Source organism: Dermacentor albipictus, chromosome 2 (genome assembly GCF_038994185.2).
Source record: "Dermacentor albipictus isolate Rhodes 1998 colony chromosome 2, USDA_Dalb.pri_finalv2, whole genome shotgun sequence".
Taxonomy (NCBI): Eukaryota; Metazoa; Arthropoda; class Arachnida; order Ixodida; family Ixodidae; genus Dermacentor; species Dermacentor albipictus.
In genome coordinates this window covers 5290584-5313811 of record NC_091822.1, presented here as the reverse complement: position 1 = coordinate 5313811, position 23228 = coordinate 5290584, and the positions used below count along the sequence as shown (strand labels likewise).

Genomic DNA, 23228 nt, shown 5'->3' with positions numbered 1-23228 from the left:
AAAAAACCCCATGAGAACGAGTTTGTGCGCGACAGCGATGAAATGGGCCACGGCTTCAACATGTCACTCGGTTCTGGAAATCTAGAATTCGTCTCGTCACCCGGAAGTGCTCAAGTGACTAGTGCGAAGCTGGAACTGGATGTAAATCACTCAAATACTACTGATTGTCGAACAGAAGAGCAAACAAACGACTGAATTTTTATATGCGCAAGAATAACCTACTGCACGACTTCCAGAAATATTTTATGCTACTTTTTACAGTAAAATACATCAACTTAAATTAATAAAGCACGCATCAGGCAAGCTTCGACGCATATGTACTGCTCTCAAACCGGCAACACCGGGGAGACTCAGCTCAAAATCGTCGCTCGCATGCGGTACGACTTGTAGGCAACGAGCAAACACGACAGCCATCTCCATTGCGTCGCTTGTCGCTATCATGTGCAAGATCACTTGCATGAGATTTATACTTATATGCCCAAAATCTGCCTGTTTTGCTATAAGGAGCCTGCTTATTCAGCTCGGAAAGCTGAATAAGACTGTCTTATGTCAAGTTAGTCTAAGAATAAGTGAGATATCTCAGTACACCATAGCCCCGTGTAACCCCTTAAAGGCTTTTCAAGAACCATTATGAACCTGCATTGCCAATGTCAAGATGGAAAGTGGTTCCTAAAAAAGCATACCAATTATCTTGTGTGTATGTGGGCCTGTCAAAAGCTTCTAGCATGGAAAGCACCAAGCAAGAGGTACCATCACAATTACACTTTCACTCATGCTGCAACAGTGCACTGGTCAGTTCATTACATGAGAAAGCACTGATGTTACTTTATTTATTGATAGGAGGATACGCTCTACCTACGCTACAGTTAACACCAACAGTCTCCAAATGTGTGCTTGTTTAATAAAAGAAAAATTTTAAGCAGAAAGCTCACCACTTTCCTAACGCCCCATTAAATACCCTGCTGCACTTGACTTTCCTGTCTCTCGGCACCTGTTCTATCACGTTAATACAATGAACCTGTTAAATAAAGATTGAGTTCTGGGGTGTTATGTGCCAGAACCACAATCTGAGTATGAGGCATGCTGCAGTGGCAAACTACTTCAGATGAATTTTGATGACCTCGGGTTCTTTTACCAGGCGTTTTGCATTTCACCACCAAACCGCTGCAGCAGTGAACTGAACCAGTGAGCTCAGACCTAGTAGCAGAATGTCGCAACCACTTTGCCGGCTCCCTCGTGTGCCTGGTCACATGGTTGCCAACTCACTTTTTACACCAATGATGATAAACGCCATAAAGGGCTACTAAAGGAATCTGGTGACCCTTAAAAAAAGAAGAAGAAAAGAAAACAATGTTTGTATTGATTATTAAAATTATGACCTGGGGAATTGACATATGACCAGTGCCTTCCAGGATATGTAACAGAGAAAGGCGGGCTAGTTGGTGATTGATATTTGAATTCATAAAGTAACCACATAAATGACAACAGACGAAGGAAACAAGCTGGACAAGCGCCTAGTTGAAGTTTCGTGCTTGTCCAGCGTTTCCTTCTTTGTCGTTTGCGTGGTTACATTATGCATTCAAGCCTTCCAAGAGCAGTGCGAGGTTAAGGGAGGCCATGGCTTTGAAAATCAAGTTCCTTATGTCTTCCATGGATCTTGATGAAAATTGGCACAAATGTTTAGGATGTCTCCTGATGTTTCCAGAAAAGTTTCAGAGCAGTCCTTGAGAACATATTAAATTTTATTGAGCAGAATTTTTCTCCCTCATACTTTCTGGAGGGTCTGGGAAGCTTAAAAAATGCAATTCAAGGCACGTTGAGTATTAACCACACAGCTATCTGCATGCTGAAGGTCGCGACAGTCTTGCTTTTTCTTTTTTTTTGCAATAACTTTTCCGGAGCATCTTTTTTTGTTACCTTTGCATCGAGCACACTTTTCAGGTAGACGAATAGCCACATCATAAATTTATAAAAAGATAAAGAAGCGAGACTTGTCACATGACCTGCACTGTAACTTAAGGAACCTGAAAAGAAAAAAGGAGTCAAAATATGCTAAACGGAAACAAAGAAATCAGCTCCATAAGCTAAGCCAAGAAAGAAAAAAAAAAGTTTTGAGAAAACGGCTCTTGGAGTTTCACCTTCTCTACAGCTCTCTAAAAGGAACCAAATTTGTAGTCATTGGGGTGTTCTGCGATGTGGAGCTTCTTGTACATGTGGCCTCTGGTCTGGTGTGCCTTCAACCCCCCCCCCCTTTTATATGGTGTTCTTTGCTGCTGCTCTACAATAGCATGGCACCTGGGTTTCAAACCAAGTGACATGTGGAACTCTGTGTGGGCATGAATATAGTTCCAGTGTTGTACCTGCAGGCTGCCTCATTGATAGCAGTCTCCAGTACAATCAGCAAGGCATTTTTTTCTTTTGTTAGAGTCAACCATGTTACTGAATGAAGGCTTCGATTCTTAGCAGCCTTCCAAGTCGTCTTCCCTTGACAATGATGTGGAACTTAGGATCAGAGAGCCAGTAATAGATATGCGGCTGCTAGGTGCTTTCCAGCTTGCACTTTTGTACGATGCCTCCATCGATTCTGCAGCCAGGTGTCTGTGCCAGCCCAAGGGGCCTAGTGATCAGAGCTCATGATGAGGTTCTCGTTATGAAGTTGTGGTATGATAGATATTGTTACGAAATATTGTGACAATATGGTAATAGAGTGAAGGCGCAATCGTTTGCCTGCGGGTACAAGGTGCCAATAAGTGAAATGCTTAGTCACAGGCTCAAGGAGTCGACACTCGATGTACTCAGCCACGCAGTCGGAGGCGCCGATCACTAAATGCTCAGGAGAGGGTCCGAGAATTCCAAGCGCTATGTGTTTGATCGCCGAGTCGGAGACTCCTATGCTCGAAATGTTTAACTGCGTGTCCAAGGATTCCGTGCATGAAACTTGGTCGCTAAGTTCGGAATGCTTGGCCGCAGGTCTGTGACATCCACCAACTTGGGAATTGGCCACACTACTGCGATGTGCGTGTAGCTCCCGTATTGACATGTTGAGAATACGGCGAGTGGAGACATCCAGACTTGCCGAAGTGCAAAGAGACAAGCAGACGATGCGAGCGCTGGACCAATGGTGAACCACGCTAGAGTCATCACATGGCAGGCATGGCCAATTGCAGACTCCGGCACGACCTTCAATCTGCTTTTTGTGCTTGTTTCTGTATGGAGGAGATAGCTGAAACAGCCAATTTGAATATGGAGAAATCCGCTTTCCAACGAGACCAAGATTGCAGCACTTGGTTGCACCGTTCCGAAGATGTGGCTGGAAAAACACTGTTCTTTCTTGATTTCTGCAAAATTTTTCAGCACCTTGGCTGATAAAGCAAATTTTTTAAAGCTCTTCTATGTGGTTCACAGTGATGAAAGTTATACAGTGAAACCTCATTAAGGGGAGAGGCTCCTCGAAACAACTTCTTTTAAATTATTTGTTCCAGAGACTTCAAAATTCAGCCAATTAGAGAGTTTTTTATGCAGATTTCAAATGTGCAATTAGTTTTTGTGTAGCTGCTATAGTTCTCGAGTTATACTATAGTGAATGACAAATTATAGCGATCTTTACGGGCACTTTTTTATGAACTAAACTTTTACAAAAAGTATTGTGCTATAGCTCATTTAGCTCTTCATAGATCACAGAGTGCCGATATCTAGTCAAAAAACGTGTTGAGTTATTGGAAGTCGGACAAAAAAATTTTGACACTTCAACCATTGTTTCTTTCAGTTCCCTGAGACATAATTTCGTACTATTGTAATTATTGACGACTGACATTGAAATTTCAAGTAGATATCGGCATTCTACATACTTTCAAGAGTATGTATGCCAAATTTCGTTAGTATACACCAATTCTAAGTGTACAAAAGGCTTCCCGGAAGACGCGAAAATATCAAAAAATTTGAAAAGAAGAAAAACAGGTTTGAAAGTTTCAAAACCTTATATTCTTCAAAATCCAATTGTTTTTGCATGAATCTTGGTCACACTTAGAAATAGCATGGAATGTCTTGTGATGCAGCGGTTTTGGAAGGCCGATGATCGCACAAAATCGCAAAAGCCGGTCATATCCAGCACCTATAGCGCGCGCTGCCAAAAAAGCCTTCACGTTTACGGCAAAGCCGTCGCGCGAGCTCCCGCTGTCGTAGCGATTGTTTGCCCCGGGGTCACCGCACGCACCGGCCGAGATAATCCGCTTCGACATGTGCGTGAATGAAAGCAGATTCAGGGCAGTCAGGATTTTCGCAGCGTAGCTCTAGGTACGACGAAAGTCCTTTGCGCTTCTCAGCTGGGTCTCGGACGGCTAGTTTCCGTTCACGGCAAGTGGGGCATGCCGAACCCGTCACCAGTGCCGTCAATGCGCCGATCTCGCGCAACACCGTGCTAGCAGCAGGGGCACCGACCGACCTTGATTCAATTCTGAATAATTCCATCTTTTTCTGCAATGCACTGACGAAATCTACAGCGGCGTCGATTTTACCACTGTCGCGGCGACCGGTGTCGGCGGTAGGCCTAACCGACGTCGGAGCGTCGCGGGCGCCGTACTTGGCTGTCGTTTTTTTAACACCGTTTCCCTCGGTACTTGTGCCGAGGTCGATACTTCCGGGCGTCGAAACTGCACTTTTACGGGCTAGTCATCTGAAGAAAACGCGGAGAGAACACGGGAAACTGTGCGGCTAGCGAGAAGGCGCTGCGGCGGTGATTCGGCTTTGCTGCACAAAAGGAGCACCGCCGTCCAACGGCGGGGCCGCGTTGCATGGCGCGCAATTCAAAACGCGTGACAGTCTCGTCTTCTTTTATTCTCCGTAAACATGCGAGACTGACAGCCATTGAACCTTGGAGGAAAGGGCTGACGCTGCACACCCCGATGATTGCAAATGGCGGGCAGTGACGCTCGATTGCGTGAGAACGATGCAAACAGCGCGGACTTTCTAAAGTTTCGGTGGACTATAGAGTTACCGCCGCTCACTTAGGCACATTTTTTGGTGACTTCTCGTGCAAATTTCAGCCTGATATTTACAGAAATAAAAGTTTATAGACCAAAGATGACAATGCAGCTTAAAACAAAAAAGTGACTTTTTTTAGAAAACCGCGATTTTTCGACCCGCGTCTCCCCTTAAACCGTAGTTGGTCGGAGCTCGGAATAAGTACGTAATAAACGATAGTACTGCATAACAGAAATAGCGTGAGATCGCCCACATACCTATCAAAGACAAAACTCAAGAGTGCGATGAATAGGCCAAAATATGCAGTACAGTGAAACCTCGTTAATTCGGCCCCTCTTAATTTGGACGCATTGTCTGGCCCCGTCAAACATGTACATAACTCCATGGTCAAATCTCCCGTTAATTCAGACAGATTTGGTTGTACTTCGGTTAATTCGAACAGTTCGCAGAGCTCAATGGCACGTGAGGCATACAGAATCGGGTGGCACTAGGGGGTGTTCAAATCGCACTGCCAGTGATGGCGCCTCCGATTAGCGTGCACCGATCTCAAAGGCCATGCTTGCATGTGCTGGGAGTACTGAAAGGCCGGAAATACGTCAAGGCTGCCGTGTTTATTTTATTGCTACATAATAGACAAACCTACGTCGAGAAAAAAACATGGAGGCAATAACGTACTTCTGGCTTTGCAGTCGCTTTTAGTGCATGGCACTACCTCTTCATCGCTATGGTTATCAGCACGGTAGTTATCGGTCTATGCTAGCAACCCTAATTTATACGTGTTATTTTATTTATATTGCTGTCCGCCATTTCCGATGCTGTCTTTTGCTTGTGCAGTTGTGTGGGTGCGGAGTTGTGCAGTTTTTTTTTTCGTTGTCGTTTTTACCGTGTTTATCTCTTTGCATCAGGTGTGTATGCAAGGACGGCAGAACTTTTCTTTTTTTGTGGTAAATTTTGTTTGCGCTTTTCTTTTTTCCGTTTATACTTTGTTTTTTCATGACATTGTGCGTGTACCTGTTGCCACCATGTGCTTCTCGCACCCCACCGAAGTGGGTGAAGTATAAGGCGAAGGATTTGGCAAAAAAGTAGAAATATTGAAAGCCGTGAAAGGCAGGGGTGCCTCGGCAGGTTTTAATGAATAAATTCAACGTGAAGAGAAGCACGCTCAGCACGTACGTGAAAAATAAAGCGGAGGTTCTTCAGGCGTACGACAGCGACAAGTTCGCTGACAACAGGAAGAGACTGCGAACAGCAGCGCACCCGAAACTTGAAGCATTGTTAATATCGATTGCCAATTCGAACGCTGAACAGCTGCCTTTGAGTGGACCTTTTATCCGTGTGCAAGCCGAAAAGTATGCGCTAAAGCTCAGCATAGAAGACTTCAAGGCATCAGAACAATGGATCGACCGATTCAAAAAAAGACACGGCCTGGTCTTCCGAAGCGTGTGTGGCGAGAAAGGGGCTGTGAATGAAGGCGTTGTCGAAGATTGGAGGGCCGGATTACCTGCATGCCTAGCTGATTATCATGCCTGCGTCATTTTTAACGCAGATGAGACGACCCTCTTCTACAAAGCCCTGCTGGATAAAACCATCGCATTTAAGGGGGACCCTTGTGTTGGCAGTAAATGAAGCAAGGACAGAATAGCAGTCAGTATTGTCGAAACTTTGTTAATTTGACAGTCGGTTAATTCGGACATTTTCTCCAGTCCCGTTAAGGGGGGACGCGGGTCTTGAAATCGCGAAAAATGGTCAAAAATGGCAATTTTCAAAAATTGCGTTTTTGAAGTCTTTAATGTCCCAGCTATGCCTCTACAAAATATTATGGCTCAATTCCTACTCGAAGTATAAAAAAAACGGCAATTTAGAAACGTCGGTGAGCCGAAATTGAACGCCAAGCGCGAAGGTTTGCCTCATTTTCAAGCTGCCGTAGCTCCGCGCGACGCGAACCGATCGACGCCATCTTGGTCTCGTTTGAAAGCTGGTTTCCCGCTCTCCATTCTGGCGCCCCTCGGCACGCTGTAGACCCTCGTGCAGCGGAGCTATCGGCAGCCCAGGCACCCGTTCTCAAGCGCGAAATCGTCGCGAGACAGCCGCTGATTGGGTGAAACGGGCGCCTCCCCGAGGCGCAGCCCTCTGATTGGCCGTGACGCCTGCCGCGGCCCCGCGGCCGCATTGTTCGACTCCGTCGCGTCGTCTGCTTTCGCCGGCGCGCACGTCATTTTTCGCATTCCTCTTTGTTTCCTAGTATTTTTCGTTCTGCCATTTTCTTTATCGTTCTTGTAGATATTTTGGCTATTGAGTCGCTTCTTTAAACCACGAATTTCTTGCTTTTGCGTGCCTGGTGTCTTTGTTCCGCGTGTCACGATGGCGCGAGACGCGCGCTTGAAAGCAAGCACGCGAAAAGCAGTCAGCAAAAAGAGGCGCGCATGAAATAAGAGCGCTACGTCGTCGAGAACTACAGCTTCGGTGATGCCGCAAGCTGCTGTGCCCTTGGTGGATGCGGCTGGACTGAGCTCGCCAACAACAGCTTCGCCGGTGGACGCGGCTGGGCAGTGCCGATCGGTGTCAACTTCGGTGTTACCGCAAGTCTCTGCAGTGCCGGTGGATGCGCCTGGACTAAGCCCGTCGAAAATGCTAACTTTTGAGACGCTGCAAGTCGCTTCGGATTCCGCGTCGTCGGAAGCGGCCGAGCCGGCTGACCTAAGCCTAACGTCGACTTCGGCGTTTCCGCACGCCGCTACAGTGCCGACGGACGCGGCTGAACCGAGCTCGCGTGCTCAACGCTTCGACACGGTGTTTTGCGCGGAGTGCGCGGGGCGTGAAAAGTACGCAGACTACATTAAAACTTCATTGGCGAAGAAGTCCGCGACTTCCCGCAAGTTCGAGCTAATGAACGTCGGCGCAGCAAGTGAAGACGACTTTCTGAGCTTTTTTTTTTTTGTCAAGTGTTAATGCAATACAGAGGTTTTCACAATCTTTACATCAACAGATTTCTGTGAGTTTGGTGTTATTGTGTTCAGTAATGACTGGGCTGCATGCTAAAGCATTAAAGTTTTCCATGTGATAGGTAAACAAAAGTGGCAGAGTAAGCAAAACTTTGAATGCAATTTTCTCAGCTTTGCTTTTTTGATCAAATGCCTTTGCCTTACAGAACTTTTCATAATGTTTGCATCAACTGATTTTATTGAATTAGGTATCATTTTTTTCAGTAAAACCTCAACTACATCCTAAAGCTTTCCATTTTTCATTAAACCCAATAGACTAGCACTTAGGTCAGATGTAAGCTAATTACTCCCACATTGTTTTTTTCTTCATACTTTGTTATTCATTCATGACCTATATGATCACTTTTTAAAAATTTCTTTAGCTTTAGGATGTGCAGTGGGCCCTTGGAAATGACAGCTATTCTTTGAAACTAGTTTTTTTATTAAGAAATTATCATAATGGCCCGTAAGAAAAGACCTATGTGGGATAAATTATTTTGCAATATCTTCATTTGTAGATGAGATATATAAAATCTGAATATATATTTGGGATCAGCATTCAAAGATATATCTGCATGCCAATTTTCAGGAAGATATGTTAAGAAATAAAAAAAAAGTTTTCAAGACCCTCATCCCCCCTTAAATCTGAATTAACAGGGTTCTACTGCATTTATTTCCTTAGTGCGACAAAAGTAAGTTATTTTTGTTTCATGCCTCGGTGGCCTGGCAGCGATGACAGCGGCGTCAAACTTACTGAAGCTGCGAGCCAGCTTTTCAGGCAGCCCCTCTTGTCGCAACAATTGCACTCATGAGGCTTACGAAATGTGCAGCTTCTGCTACTGTCGGGCCTGAATCATCCGTGTTGTCGCTTTCCGTGTCATCGTCATCACTTTCGTTAGGCAAAGCTTTGGCAACAGAGGCAACCATGGTGAAAAGTCGAACCTCGTAGCCGGCATCTTTTTGCATTCCAAATGCCGCACACCGGAGTCAACCGTAGATTCCTGTCGCGTGCCAGCACAGACTTCTTCGTGCCACATTCGATAGCACAATGTGCAATGTTTCTTCTATGCTGAGCACCCAGCGTTTTTTATCTGAGCTTCGGCTTGACGTGCATCCTTGCTTGAACGACGCCGAAATATGTTGATGTGGTTTCAACCGTAAATGTGCAGGGCACTTGGAGGTTGCTGTTCAGATCTCCGAGGCTTGTTCTGATGGGCTGCCCGATGGGGACAATGCACCGCCATGATTGCACAATGAAAAGTGGAAACATTACGTGTTAACCGATATGGACACAATAAGCTGGTACGGTTTATGCGGATACAAAACGCCTTACGTAGTGTTTCCACTTTTCGTCACGCAATCTCAGTGGTGCGTCATTGCCATCGGGCGGCCCATCAGAACAACAAGCCTCATCAACATCACTTCGGTGCCGTGCCAGAGTGCTGAGGCATCGCGCAAGCTAGGACTGGCATCATGCCGAAGTTCAGATAAAAAACACCGTGCACTCAGCGTAGAAGAAAAATTGGACATCGTTCATGCTATTGAACGTAACACGAAGAAGCAGGCACTGGCACTTGACAGAGATTTGCCATTGACTGTGGTTTGTGGCATTTGGAATGCGAAGTTTTTTGCCAGCGCTGCTGCGCCCACGAGCAGATATCAGCTACAAGGTTCGACTTTTCGCTATTGTTGCCAAAGTATCACCTAACGACAGTGATGAGGACAGCACGGAAAGTTACAGCACGGGTGATTCAGGACGACAGTTGCAGAAGCTACGCATTACGTCAGCCTCATGAATGCAACCGTTGGGATGAGAACTGCACCCCGCAATAAAAAAGGCGCCCCGTGGCTTCTGCAGTGCTACTGAGCTCATGCATGGAGAATATGCAACGCCAACAAGGAGTCTGCCACGCGAGTGTTAACCATGAGAACCTTTGCCGAGAAGAGGGGGCCGGCTGAAAAGCTGGCTCGCAGCTTCAGTAAGTTGGAGGCTGCTGTCGTCGCTCCTAGGCTGCTGTGGCATCAAACGAAAATAACAATTTTGTCGCACGAAGTGAATAAATGCTGCATGCTTTTGTCCTTTTATCGCACTCTCTCCAAATTCCGTTTCTGACAGGTAAGTGGGCGATCCCATGCTATTTCGGTTAAGAGGGTACGTGGCAATTAAAACTTTTATTTATGGGAAAAATTGGTGATACTTGGCATTCAGGTATGATTTGTTATGCTGATATCATAACTGAAATTCGTTTTGTGCTATCTAGTATAGCTTTCGAATTACAGCAATTGACACCCGCCGTGGTTGCTCAGTGGCTATGGTGTTGGGCTGCTGAGCACGAGGTCGCGGGATCGAATCCTGGCCACGGCGGCCGCATTTCGATGGGGGCGAAATGCGAAAACACCCATGTGCTTAGATTTAGGTGCACGTTAAAGAACCCCAGGTGGTCAAAATTTCCGGAGTCCTCCACTACGGCGTGCCTCATAATCAGAAAGTGGTTTTGGCACGTAAAACCCCAAATATTATTATTATTATTATTACAACAATTGACAACCTCTAATAGTCATCCCCTAATTATTTACACACAAGTTCGCCAAGATTTCCACACCCGGATGTTCACAAAGGCCCATTCTGTGCAATAAAACTATTGGTTTGTTCTCTAAATACCGAAATGAGCATAAAAATATTTTTTAGCTTTCCTACACACATTGTCTTACTAATGACCTTTGCGAAAAACCCATTATAAATTTTTTTATGAGGCGCAGTTAAAAATGGACAGATTTATTGCACTCATCAATGTTTCAGCATCTATATGCAAAAGACAATGCTTTTGTCTTCATTGTGAAATGGCACTGGGATGACTGAAAGCAATTGCACAAAAAATGAAAGCTGAGGAAACAGAACTCGAAGTTTCATTTGGTGTAAACATTTAAATCTCTACTTTGTGGGGTTCTCCTCCGTACTCTTGGGACAAAGGAACGACAACACAGTAGTGCAAACAATCACAAGGGCATTTATTGCACCTTTCACAAATCAATGCCTGCTAGCCGAGTTGCTATCCACAAAACATGCCGATGGGCGCGCGACAAATCTAGAAGTCAGACTCACCGCGACCGCATAGCGAGTGAATATTTTCGCCCCATGCTGGATCCTAACGCCTGGTCGTTCGCACGTACCGTCACGCGAACGGTGGCGCATTCCAAGGCGGCCACGCGCGGCACGGCACGTCCGTCCCTCTTGCTGTCTCGAACCCAAGAGGAAGCGCGCCTTCCGCTCCTGCACCCAAGTAACCTCGCAGCGGCGCGACACTCGGGCCATCTCTCGCACCGCGCTTGTACCACTCTGACCGCCGCGGGCGCCAGGCCACGCGAGCCGTGCGGGAAAACAGCATATCAGGGGATGCGTGAGAGTTGCGCATCCCCACATCCTTGAGCACCTAAAGCCTGATTAGGATGTACAGTGAAACCTCGTTAAACAGCAGTTGGCCAGAGCTCGGAAAACGTACGTACTAAACGGTAGTACTGCTTAACCAAAATAGCCTGAGATCGCCCACTTCCCTGTCAAAAACAGAACTCTGAGAAAGTGTGATGAAAGGGGAGAAAACATGCAGTCTTTATTCACTTCGCGCGACAAAAGTGTTATTTTCGTTTGATGTGGCGGCGGCCTAGCAGCGACGACAGCAGCCTCAAAGCTACTGAAGCTGCGAGGCAGCTTTTCAGCCAGCCCCTTCTCATCGGCGTACATTTGCATGGCAGATTCCTCGTTGGCGTTACGTATCCTCCGTGCACGCACGCGGTAGCGCTCGGAAGTCACAGGGCGCCTTTTTCATTGCGGGGTGCTGTTCTCTTCGCGACGATTGCATTCATGAGGCTGACGTAATGCACTGATTCTGCCTCTGTCGGGCCTGAATCACCCATGCTGTCGCTTTCCGTGTCGTCCTCATCACTGTCGCTAGTCGACACTTCGGCAACAACAGAGGCAATGATAACGAAACGTCGAACCTTGTAGTCGACATCTCTTAGAGGTCGCAGCAGCGCTGCCGAGCAACTTGGCATTCCAAATGCCACACACTGTAGTCAACAGCAGATCCCTGTCGCGTTCCAGCACCGACTTCTTTGTGTCACGTTCGATAGCACGAACAATGTCGAATTTTTCTTCTGTGCTGAGCACCCGGCATCTTTTTTATCCGAGCTTCGGTATGACGCAAATCTTCGCTTGCAGGACGCTGAAATGATGATGTGGCTTAACGCGCAAATGCACGGGGCGCTTGGAGGCCGTTGTTCCGATCTCTGAGGCTTGTTCTGCCAGGCCGCCCAATAGAGCCGACGCACCACGTTTGCGCAACCAAAAGTGGAAACACTGCGTGCTAACCGATATGTACGCAATGAGCTGGTTCGATTTATGCGGATACAAAACACATTATGCTCAATGGCCGCTGAGTTGGGAATTGACTTTACTACTGTTAAAACGAAACTACTGTTTAAGCGGGTACCTTTAAACAAGGTTTTACCATATTTACACGCATAATGATCGCACTCGCGTAATGAATGCACCCCTGAATTTTGTTGTCAAAATTTGATTTTTTTATTTCCCATGTAATGATCGCACCCCGAACTTGCCGCAGCTATATGTCGTGTGCCAAGTCTAGCTAATAATGATCGCGCTTACCATCTGTCGAATCCTACACGAGCGACCCTTCAAGACAAGCTAAGCGGTCTGCACAGCGTTTGAAAGAGCAGTCTCTTGTCGTTTTCCCGCCACCACCAGCTCCGTCCGCACATTGACAGTGAAGAAATTCCGGGTCACAAAGAAGACCCAATGCGTGCTGCAATTGGTCGACAAAGGCACGTGACCCACAGCTAGCCACGCCACTGGCTAGACTAGCGTCGTCTGCTTCACTCCGTGGCCGCTCCGCACACGCCGTGCGTGCCAACGAGGTTTCCCACGCCGACAGCGATGCTGACCTCAACTCTGAAGTTCGCTACGAAGTTCAAATTTAGAAAAAAAAAAAGGAAGAGAAAGTTGGCGTACAACGCTGAGAAACTACATTCCACCGAGCCGTTTTCCAATAACATCGATAGGGCATATTTATAGTCCGACGTTATTGGCGCAGAGGCGAGCGTCGGAGCCTGTTGGCCGCGTCTGGTTATGCTGGCTGCACCAGTTTGTCGAACCATTGGTCATGTAATAGACGCTGTTGTTCTTGCCAATGTGACGTAACGTGCACACGTGCTAACTCTACGTCGGACTATATTTAGCCTGCCCGTTCCCGCAGTCGAGCGACGCCCGACGTCCCGATGGCCTGTTAGGCCTAATCCCCCGAAGCGCTCCTGACAATGGCTGCGTTTCATCGACATTTTCGCACGACGCTACTATTCCGTAGCCGGATATTTTGCGGAGTATTGAGAATGAAGCTCAAAGAAAACTTTAAGCATTAGTGCCAACTCTCCTGCTACTGACCAAAAATCGGAACTACTTGATCGCGTTCACGACACTGCTGCCTGGACAAACATCCCGTTTGTCTACGTCTACGTCTGCTGAGCATGCATCTACTGAAAGCTTTCAGCGGGTGTTCAGAAGGCAACACCGTAGCGACACTAGCCAGACTACATTCCTGGAGGCTACTAATGCAATAGCACTTGTATATATTCAAATACTTTGTGGTGTTCTGTTATAAAAATAAGCTAATTTTGTTTTTTCAAGTTTTCTCAGAATCTCATTTTCGGTGTTTCTTAAACTTGCAGAAGCCCTATCTCAGCCTCCGGGGCACATCCTAAAATATGAAAAAGTTCGGTCTCCAGGGTAGCCTCTCCCCTAAAGGGACATTAAAGCGAAACGATAAATCAGTTTAGAATATCGAAGCATTGTTTGGTTACTAGTTGAGAAAATGAAGGTCCAAGCGTCAGTACTTCAATTTCGCGCCGAAACCCCAGCGCCGGTTTGTCAGCGTGACGTCGGGGATTCCATTTGGGCATTTCACATTTGGGCCACGTTGGCTGAATAAAGGTTCCCAAAACTTGCCATGTTTAATATGTAGTTCCTTTAGAAAACAATGTAGTCAATCTGTACCGCTATATATAATTAGTAGATCCTAGAAGATGCCATCAAAACCCAAGACGTAACAGCCCCCAGGTGTGGGAACTTAAGGGGGACATGAGTTTTGCATCGCGAAAAATGGCAAAAAAATAGATTTTTTTCAAAATCACATTTTCAGTTTCTATAATTCTTTTTCTATCCGATTCCGAAATATCCATATAAACCACGTAGAAGTGCTCTAAAGGAAATTGTTTTACCAGCCAAGGTGGCGAAAAATTTCGCGGAAATGAAGAAACAACAACCTTTTTCAAGCCACAATACAGTAAAACCTCGTTAAGCCGTACCCGCTTAAACAGTAGTTCCGTTTTAAAAGTAGTAAAGTAAAATCCCCGCCTCAGCGCCCATTGAACATAATGCATTTTGTATCCGCATAAACCGCACCAGCTTGTCGCGTACGTATCGATTAAAAAGTAGTGTTCTCACTTTTCGCTGCACGATCACGGCCGTACATCATCCCCGTCGGGCAGCCCGGCAGAACAACAAGCCTCAGAGATCCGAACGGCCTCCAAGCGCAAACGCAGAGGGTGCTTAGAAGGGTGAAGCATTCATCCATCTCCCCATCCGAGAAGCAACATCAACATCACTTCGGCGCCGTGCTAGAAAGCGTTCATTTCCTATGAGAAAGCGTGACGTCGTGCAAGCTAGGACTCTCGTCATGCTGAAGCTCGGACAAAAACACCGCATGCTTAGCATTCAGGAAAAAATGGACATCATTCGTGCCATCGAACGTGGCATGAAAAAGTTGACGCTGGTACGCGAAAGGGATTTACCTTTAACTACCGTATGTGGCATCTGGATTGCAAAGGAAAAGTTGTTCGGCAGTGCTGCTGCGACCGCGAAAAGATGTCGTATACGAGGTTCGACTTTTCCTGATGTGGAGGAGGTGCTGGTGAACTGGTTAAAAGCAGCGCGATCGAAGAAACGTAGTTTAGTAGAACTTGTTGTTGGGCGAGTTGGTGCGACCGAAGAACTTGCCTGTCAGCGGACCCCTACTTGTGGAGAAGGCCCTGGTTTTCGCTTTGCAGCTGAACCACGATGACTTTGTATGCAGCAATGGCTGGCTGGCGAGGTTTAACGTGAGGCACGGCGTAAACACAAGAGTCGTTTCAGGAGAAGGTGCCGCTGGCGACGTGGATGGGGCAGAACCAATGGCAAAATGGTCAGCTGAGGCACATCCTGACAGACTACGCGCCCGACGATATCTTCAATATAGATGAGTGTGCACAATTCTTTAAGCTGCTGCCAAACAGGGCGCTTGCATTTAAAGGTGAGACGTACACCGGCGGCAAGCATGCCAAGGACCGGATTTCGGTTGCGTTCGGTGTAAACATGTCGGCAACTGAAAAACTCCCACTTCTCGTGATTAGGAAGTCGGCCAAGCCGAGATGTTTTAAAGGCGCCTGACTGCCCTCCGGAGTTGTCTACCGCAGCAACACGAAAGCGTGGATGACGTCGAAACTTTTGACCGCCGTTTCACGGCGAAAAACAGAAAAGTTGTTATCTTGGATAATGCCTTGGCGCATGTCGCGCTTGATAACCTTGCGGCTGTAAAATTGGTGTTTCTGCCTTCTAACACCACAGCGATTGCACAACCCTTGGACCAAGGTGTCATTCGGGCTGTGAAATAGCTATACAAAAAGAATCTGCTTCCCACATGATCGTGAGAGCACCCACAAGTAAGTGGGCGATCTCACGCTATTTCGGTTAAGGGGGGACACGAGGATCAGATCACGCAATTGCAAAAAAGATCGATTTTCGGCAACGACGCGTTTCGGTATCTGCAATGCCTAATCTACGTTGTATCAAAATGGTTTGACTGAAAATGCACTAAAAGTGCCCCCCAAAAATTAATTTATCAGTGCGTAGGACGAGAAAACCACTTTAAATCGCGTTAAATCACCACAGTTCGTGGAGCCCTAGCTCGTCTTTCCTGCCACCAAACGCCGCCATCTTGGTATCTTTCGAAAGCTCGAAGTTTCGCCATTCCGTTTCTGAATTCTTCGGTCGTCACCATCTTGTAACAAACACAGAAACGCAAAAGAAGCACGGGTCTGCTAGAGGCGGTCACACGGGCCCTGCGATGAAAGCGAGCCTCTGATTGGTTGCCGTACTGAACGGTGCCTCGCCATTGGTTGCCGCTGCAGCAGCGGGCAAGCTGGCAACCACAGCGGACCGCAGTTGTCTGCTTTGAAAACCACGCAGACGTCTTTCTTCGTATGACACTCGCAGAATTCGGATTTATGAAAGCTCCCAGGTCAGTGATGGATTGTCGCTCGTTCGAAAAGAACTTTTAAATGAAGCATGCCTTCGGAAAACGGAAGCGCAAGCATCCTACGGCGAGAAAAAGACAGCGGGAGAAGCGGAGAACCCCACTGAACACGTGGATAACGTTTCGCGTTATCTTACACCGTGCGATTCCAGCAGCAAAGCCGACAATCGCCCTGTGACATCGACACTGATAACCAAGCCACCGGAGACGCGCCAACGGAGGCTCTCGCACCTGTGCATACAGTGTGCATACAGCCGCGCGAGTCAGCAACCGAGATCGGGTTGTTGGAGGCAACGCGGGTCGAAGGTCTCCATCGCCGGCAGAGACGGCGTGCGTTTCCGATGCATCGTGCTACAGGGACACGCAGCCTGCGATTGAGCCCCAACCGTCCACGAGCTACGTACCGTAGGGTGACTCGAGGCTCACCAGACTAATCGTCACGATTCAGACGCACCTGGCTAATCGTCACGATTCAGACGTCAGTGGTGACTGCAGAAGCGCAGGCATGCAGCGTTCGCGACTCTCTGCACGCAGTGTCCGCGACTGAGCAGAAGCAGCAATGCCAAGAATAAACTTCCGCCCCTTGTGACTGTGAGTTCATTATTATGCCTGTTTCCGCGATGAACTCTTGATCGCTAAAACTCTGTGCCCAAGATGCCAACAGCGTTCTGTAGGTGTACACTGTGATACCAGGCTCGGTCTGGCAGTGAAAATGGTGGTCATGCACTACTCCAGACGGCGCAAGAAAAGGATAAAGAACGCCTGAAGAAGGCATCCAAAGCCCACCAAACAAAGAGGCAAAGGTGTAAGAAGACGCCCGACAGCGATGATTAAAAAATATTACAGCCCTGGTGCTTTTTAATAAATTTGCAGTGCTTTTAAAAATTTGCAGCCAGTTTTCTCAATTGCATTTTTTTTTTGTCAATCACCTCGCTCGTGGAAAGCGTAGCACAACAATGGCTGGACCGATTTTGGTCCAGTTTGTTTTGCTGTGATCCACAAGCTGTGCAGTACTTAAAGACAGTCTTGAAATGTTTCCTCTTTCGATTATTTATTTCACAATTACTACATGGCTCCATGCAGTGAAGCACAGTCATGTGCATGTTATGTTGAGCAAAAAATTATTAGCGCACTAAAAGAAAATCGAACACTGTCTTGATGTAGATTAGACATCTGGGCAAACATGTTAGGTATTCCCAGCTCCCTATCATGTTTCGTTACTGTGCCAGGCTTTCCACAAGCAAGGAACTTATAAATTCTTATAAAACAAAAACTAATTAAGATATCCTAATGAAATTTTAGATTTGTCTCTTTATTGCAATGTGCAGTGTGTGTGTTAAATTTCAGCCCTTTCTGTCAAGAAAGAAAAAAAGTTAATTCTGATCCCCTCCTCCGCCTGCACTACTACAGTTTAGTAAGTACCTTTTCCAAGCTCCGGCCAACTACGGTTTAACGAGGTCTCGTTGGAAAGCGCATTTCTCAGTCTTCAAATTTCAGTAGAAAGCTATCTCCTCCGCACAGAAACAAGCACCCAAAATGCAAATGATTGAAGGTTGTGCCGGAGTCTGCGATTGGCCGCGCCTGGCATGAGACTCCAGCGCGGTTCGCCATTGGTTCGGGTCACGCATCATCTGCTCGGCTCTTTTGCACCCCGCGAGCCTGAAAGTCTCCACTTGCCGTAATCTTGACGTGTCAGAACAAGTGCTACGTGGACACTGCAGTAACGTGGCCGATCCCTACATTTGTGGACATCTCAGACCCACGGCAAAGGATTCCGAGCATCAGCGACGCGAACTTCACGACCAAGATTCGCGCGCGGAATCCTCGGACATGCCACTAGGCCTTTCAGCATTCTGTGTTTTGAAATTCGTGACCAAGCACATCGCGCATGCAATCATCGTACCGCGGCTAAGCATTTCGCACATAGGAGTCTCCGGCTCAGAGATCAAGCACATGGCGAGCGGACATCTTGGGCCCTCACCTAAGCATGTTGTGCATCTGTGCTGCCCGCGTCTAGGAATTTCGCGCATTGGCTAGGAATTTGGTGCGTCGGCCGGGACTACCCGAACAAGAGCATCGAGTGTTGACTCCTTGAGCTCGCGTCTAGGCATTTCGCAACACCGCGAATATGCGCATCATGTGTCGACTCCTCGAGCCTGCGTCTAGGCATTTCGCGCGTCGAACTGTGTGAATAAGCGCATCGAGTGTCGACCTCCGGACTGCGCGACTAAGCGCATCGAGTGTCGACTTCCCGGACTGCGCGACTAAGCACATAGAGCGTCAACTCCTTGTACCTGCAGCTAGGCATTTCACGTGTCAGCACCTCGGACCCGCAACCAATTGCGTGTTTACTATTATCATATTGCCACGATAGCTCGTAATAATATGTATCATCCCCCCTTCATAAAGAGAACCTCATCATGAGCTCTGTTCACTAGACCCCTTGGGCTGGCACAACATCTGGCTGCAGAAGTGATCGAGGCATCATACAAAATTACAATTCTGGAAAGCACCTAGCAGCTGCATATCTATCACTGGCTCTCTGATCCCAAGTTCCACAGCCATTGTCAGGGGAAGATGACTTGGAAGGCTACTTACACTCAGAGCCTTCATTCAGTAATATTGTCAATTCTACCAAATGAAAAAATGCCACACAGTCACACATTTAGTATGGCCATTCTTACAAAACATTGAGCTTCAACATGGTGCCATTTGTATTGCTGTAGATTCACTTCAGTAAAAGCTACATTTGTTTGAAACTTCAAACGCGTTTATTTCAGTTCGATGTTTTTGCACACCGTACTCAGCCTTACAAGTGTTTTTTCTGGGTTGTTTTCGGCCAGAAATGTCAAGGATGGTATCATTTTATTTGCACTGAAATGATCTGGGGGGTGATGCTATTTTTATTACTTTTGCACCATCATGAAAATTACATTCAGGCATAGTATTCGCTGCTAATTAGAAAAGGATGTTGATAAATGCAACATTGTTTTCTTGTCCGTTAGATGCTTCCAAATGAATAAAGATAGCATCACCCCATACAGTAGGTCTTTAGCAATGGTGTCATGCATGTGTCAATCGTGTCATGCATTTACCTCAATTTCTCGGTTACTAAAACTCTGTTCGCGATTATATCGACGCCTTAGACGTTCTAGAACATTGCTCTACCACTTTACCTGGACTTTCTGGTAACCTTTAGTGCCCCTTTAAGTAGGCGTCGCCACCCGTATTTTGTTCTTGCGCTATTTCTGGCTAACCAAACGTCTTATCATTGTTAGAGTGGTGTTTTTGGTGTTGTAGAATGGTAATTCACTGATGCAGAAGAAATCATTTTTCACTTTAGTGTCCCTTTAACATACCATCAACTGTAGAAACGAATGAAAGAGAAGCCCAATATGCTTTTATGCAAGTGCTGCCATCATGCAAAGATAGTGCATCGCATGGTACGTTGCCAAGTACATGCATGCTTAGGAAAAGGGGGGTGCAGACCATGCACCCATGACTTCAGAGAAATTTCCCCATTGTACTGCACCAGATTCACAGATGCAGCTCCTATACAAGACTAAACTAGCCTCCTATCTTGTAGTAAAATGGCAGGCAAAATAGCGTTAAAAAATGTGACTTGTATGTACGTATTTATATGGCAGTTTTTCAAGTACACATAAAGGCATAGTGTTTGGGAACGAACGTTTCATTGAGGCAGGTAGAACAGTGTCAGGAATGCCTCCCTGTGATGATTGGCCCAGCATTTGTCTTTAAGCAGGCTCACCTTTTGGAGAAAGGAACCTCAGCTGTAACAGTGACCTTGCTCTTGTCCTTGTCCACTGTGATCACCCCAGAGAGATTGTTGGTCTTGCCATTGTACTTGATGCGCTCACGCAGGTAGCTGTCCTGCAGCAGAAATGAGGGCGAGGAGTTGTCAGACCACAAATCACGACATATAGGACATTGCTCCGTTTCCATTTTTACTTTTGCAGAACACCGTGCGAGCTACCATAAGTTGTGAAACAGCCATTTGACCTTTCAGCGCAGCAATAACCATTTTTGCCGCAGTGTCTCAATATCACCTGAAATAGTAAACGAATATAGCAGAGCCAGTTCTACGTGCAATAAAGCAGCATTTGGGATAAAAATTAACAGGCTAGTTTTATTTAATGTTTATCATTTCCCTTTGCGCACATCGCAGTATAAAGCCACTTGTACTATTTTGACTTGCAACTGGCACTTGTACATTTGCCGTGCTTGAAGCGAGAGAGAGTGAAAAAATGATCACATAATGAAGACATGCAAGGAAAACCACACCGTATATGTACAGTGATGCTACTGGCCCATGCCATTTCAGAGCATCTTTTGGAACAGCCAAAAACACATTTTGGAGTAGCAAAATAGACTTCAGGAGCAGGTTAATGAAAGCGATTGCAAGCTATGTATATGCATGCATACCTGCCAACCAGGTGAGATAAAAAATAGGGAGATTTTATTTGCGCCAACGAGGGGGGGAGGGGGGGTTGCATCACTGTTTTCCATCAGTGTTTTTCATTTTTCCAACCATAGACCACTGCATGTCCCACCTTTCTTCATTGAGAATGCCCTCTGGAAGACTGTACGCCTGTAGTGTGGCAAATTCAGCTTCAAGAGCATGTAACACGTCTTCAGCAGATTCATTGGCGTCTCAGGGCAGCAGCTGAGGGTAACTCTGGATAAAGAAACGAAGACTCGAGAGCAATGCCGGTGAAATTTCAGGTTGGCCACCTCCGCATTCTTCATAGTTGCGTTTCTGAGTTGCATCTACAGTCGCCGACCGTTTATTCGGACCTCACGGGGACTGTGGAAATGTGCGAATAAACAGGTGTCCGATAAAGCAGATTAAGAAAAAAAATGATATCCTTTATTTCCACGCGCTTATTCGGGCTCGGCAGTAGGCTTGAAGAAATTGTGAATGTGCCGTTGCACTCTGTTCCGTTTAAGCGCAATCATATAAGCCCGAATCTCTGAGAGGGTCGTACGGTCACTATAGGCGGCTGAAAGCAGTCACTGCTTGTACACGCTCCGCGTGCGACGGCAGCGTAGACATGGTGCGTCATCTTCCGACTCAGAGTCATCGTCCGGCGGTGCAGCAGAAACCTGACGAATGATCTCGCCGTCGTCGAGTTCTGCGTATGTCAGTACAGCAGTGTCAGCACCTGTGAAACTGTCAAATGAAACGGTGTCCGGAATCGCAATGCAACCACTGCGCAAGTCTCGGCAGAACGTTTTCCGTGTCAGTAGGAAGCACATCGGAAGGCGATAAATCTTAGGCCTCCCGGCACCCGCTTGCCAGCATTCCCCAGCGCAGACTGCGCAAGCACTGTCAGCGCCACGAGACACTTGACACGATGTTTCCGTGTGCCGCGTTGGATTACCGGAACCTCGACACAGCACACAAAGCAAACACCACCATGCCGACACCAGTCGCACAAACGAAAAACGTGGCCTACTCGCAGCGTTGTGTGCGAAGAAACAAATCAGCTGCTGGATTGTCTTGACATGGCTTACTAAGCTGAAACCGGAACTGCTGTAGAGCCACTCTATCGAACCAGGCAGAAAAGATGATGATGAGCGGGGATTTGCAGTAGCGCCACTTCGTGGGGCAGCAATGAGGCTCCGTTCAAAGCAACAATGGCGTTCAGCAAGTCAAACCATGCACCGGTCAGAGTCGGTGCATGGTACTCTCGATCGAGTTGGCTCAAGGAGTGTCAGAAAAATCAGATGAGAGGTTGCAAAGTGTCCGAACCTTCGGCAGTTGTTATACATTATGGTCTATGGGGAGAATGGCGGTGCCACAAAGCAGACCGAATAATCGAGCATGTCCGAATTTTTTGAGTCCGGAAAATTGGTCAGCGACTGTACATCTATAGCGCTTCGCCTTGTCTCATTTCGGAAATATTTTTCGTGGAAGAGGCTCAACGTGGTCGCTGACACTTAGGGGTAGGTTGTGTTCGACAAGGAATCCCGTAAACAGGCACTCCACACATGACACTGTCGTTGCACTTGTTCCCGAGAAAGATCACTATGTTGCCTTGCTGCTCAGCGGTACGAACATAGCTTTGATGCTGAAACGTGCAGTTTCAAATCGTCGGCGTCACCGTGAGACACGCTGACGTCGCATCCAAACGTTCTACAAAATGCAAAATGTTCTTTTTATGATGTCGAAAAGCACGAAAATTCAGTAGTTCGCAATAACTTCTGCAAATACCTTTTCTTCGACTTTGGTAGCGGCATGGCATCAAGCACACGAGAATTCTAACTTTACACGGTGCACCGCACACACGGCCTAGCCAACAGTAATCATACACAAGAGCAGCAGCAACAAGATGCACCATGGAGGAAGGCATGCATGAAATGCAAGAACTACATTGGCTCTGACTTTGGACGGCTTACTAGGCGCTGTAGTAGGCTGCTTAGTCGATGACACCGATAGTGCTACTGCTGCCGTTGTTGATGCTGACGATTACGGTGTGGCTGTAGATTCCGCGATTCCGGTTTCGCAAAAACCATTATTGCGCGAACAGAGACCACTTTTCGGGAGATATAAGATAGTGATCGTACAATCGGAAAGTTCAGTAAAAAATCGGGAATCTCCCGGGCGAATCGAGAGGGTTGGCAGGTATGTATACGGAGCTTTCACTGCGGGCAAGCTACATGAAAACAGAGTGGTCGCAGGTTCATAACCTTAATTCAAATAGTGCGCATAATCGGGCAATACAAAAACATGAACTTTTAGCAGCAAAATTAATTCAGCTACTTTTTCCAGGACTAGAGGTATGAAAAATTTACCTTATTTTGCCCCGTGCTGTGCTTCACCGACATACCTATGCCATCTACCGTAAATGCCAACCTGAAGATTTGGAAATTCGTTACATTCGCG

At 46.8% G+C, this 23228-nt stretch overlaps 1 protein-coding gene across 1 annotated transcript in view; it reads right to left on the bottom strand.

The window, feature by feature from the left end:
* LOC139055863 (large ribosomal subunit protein eL22-like) overlaps nucleotides 1–23228 on the bottom strand; it is a 40954-nt gene that overhangs the window by 6196 nt on the left and 11530 nt on the right. Inside the window, exon 4 of the mRNA XM_070533428.1 lies at nucleotides 20091–20212. Within this exon, the coding sequence (XP_070389529.1) occupies nucleotides 20091–20212 (122 nt within the window). The remainder of the gene's footprint in view (nucleotides 1–20090; nucleotides 20213–23228) is intronic.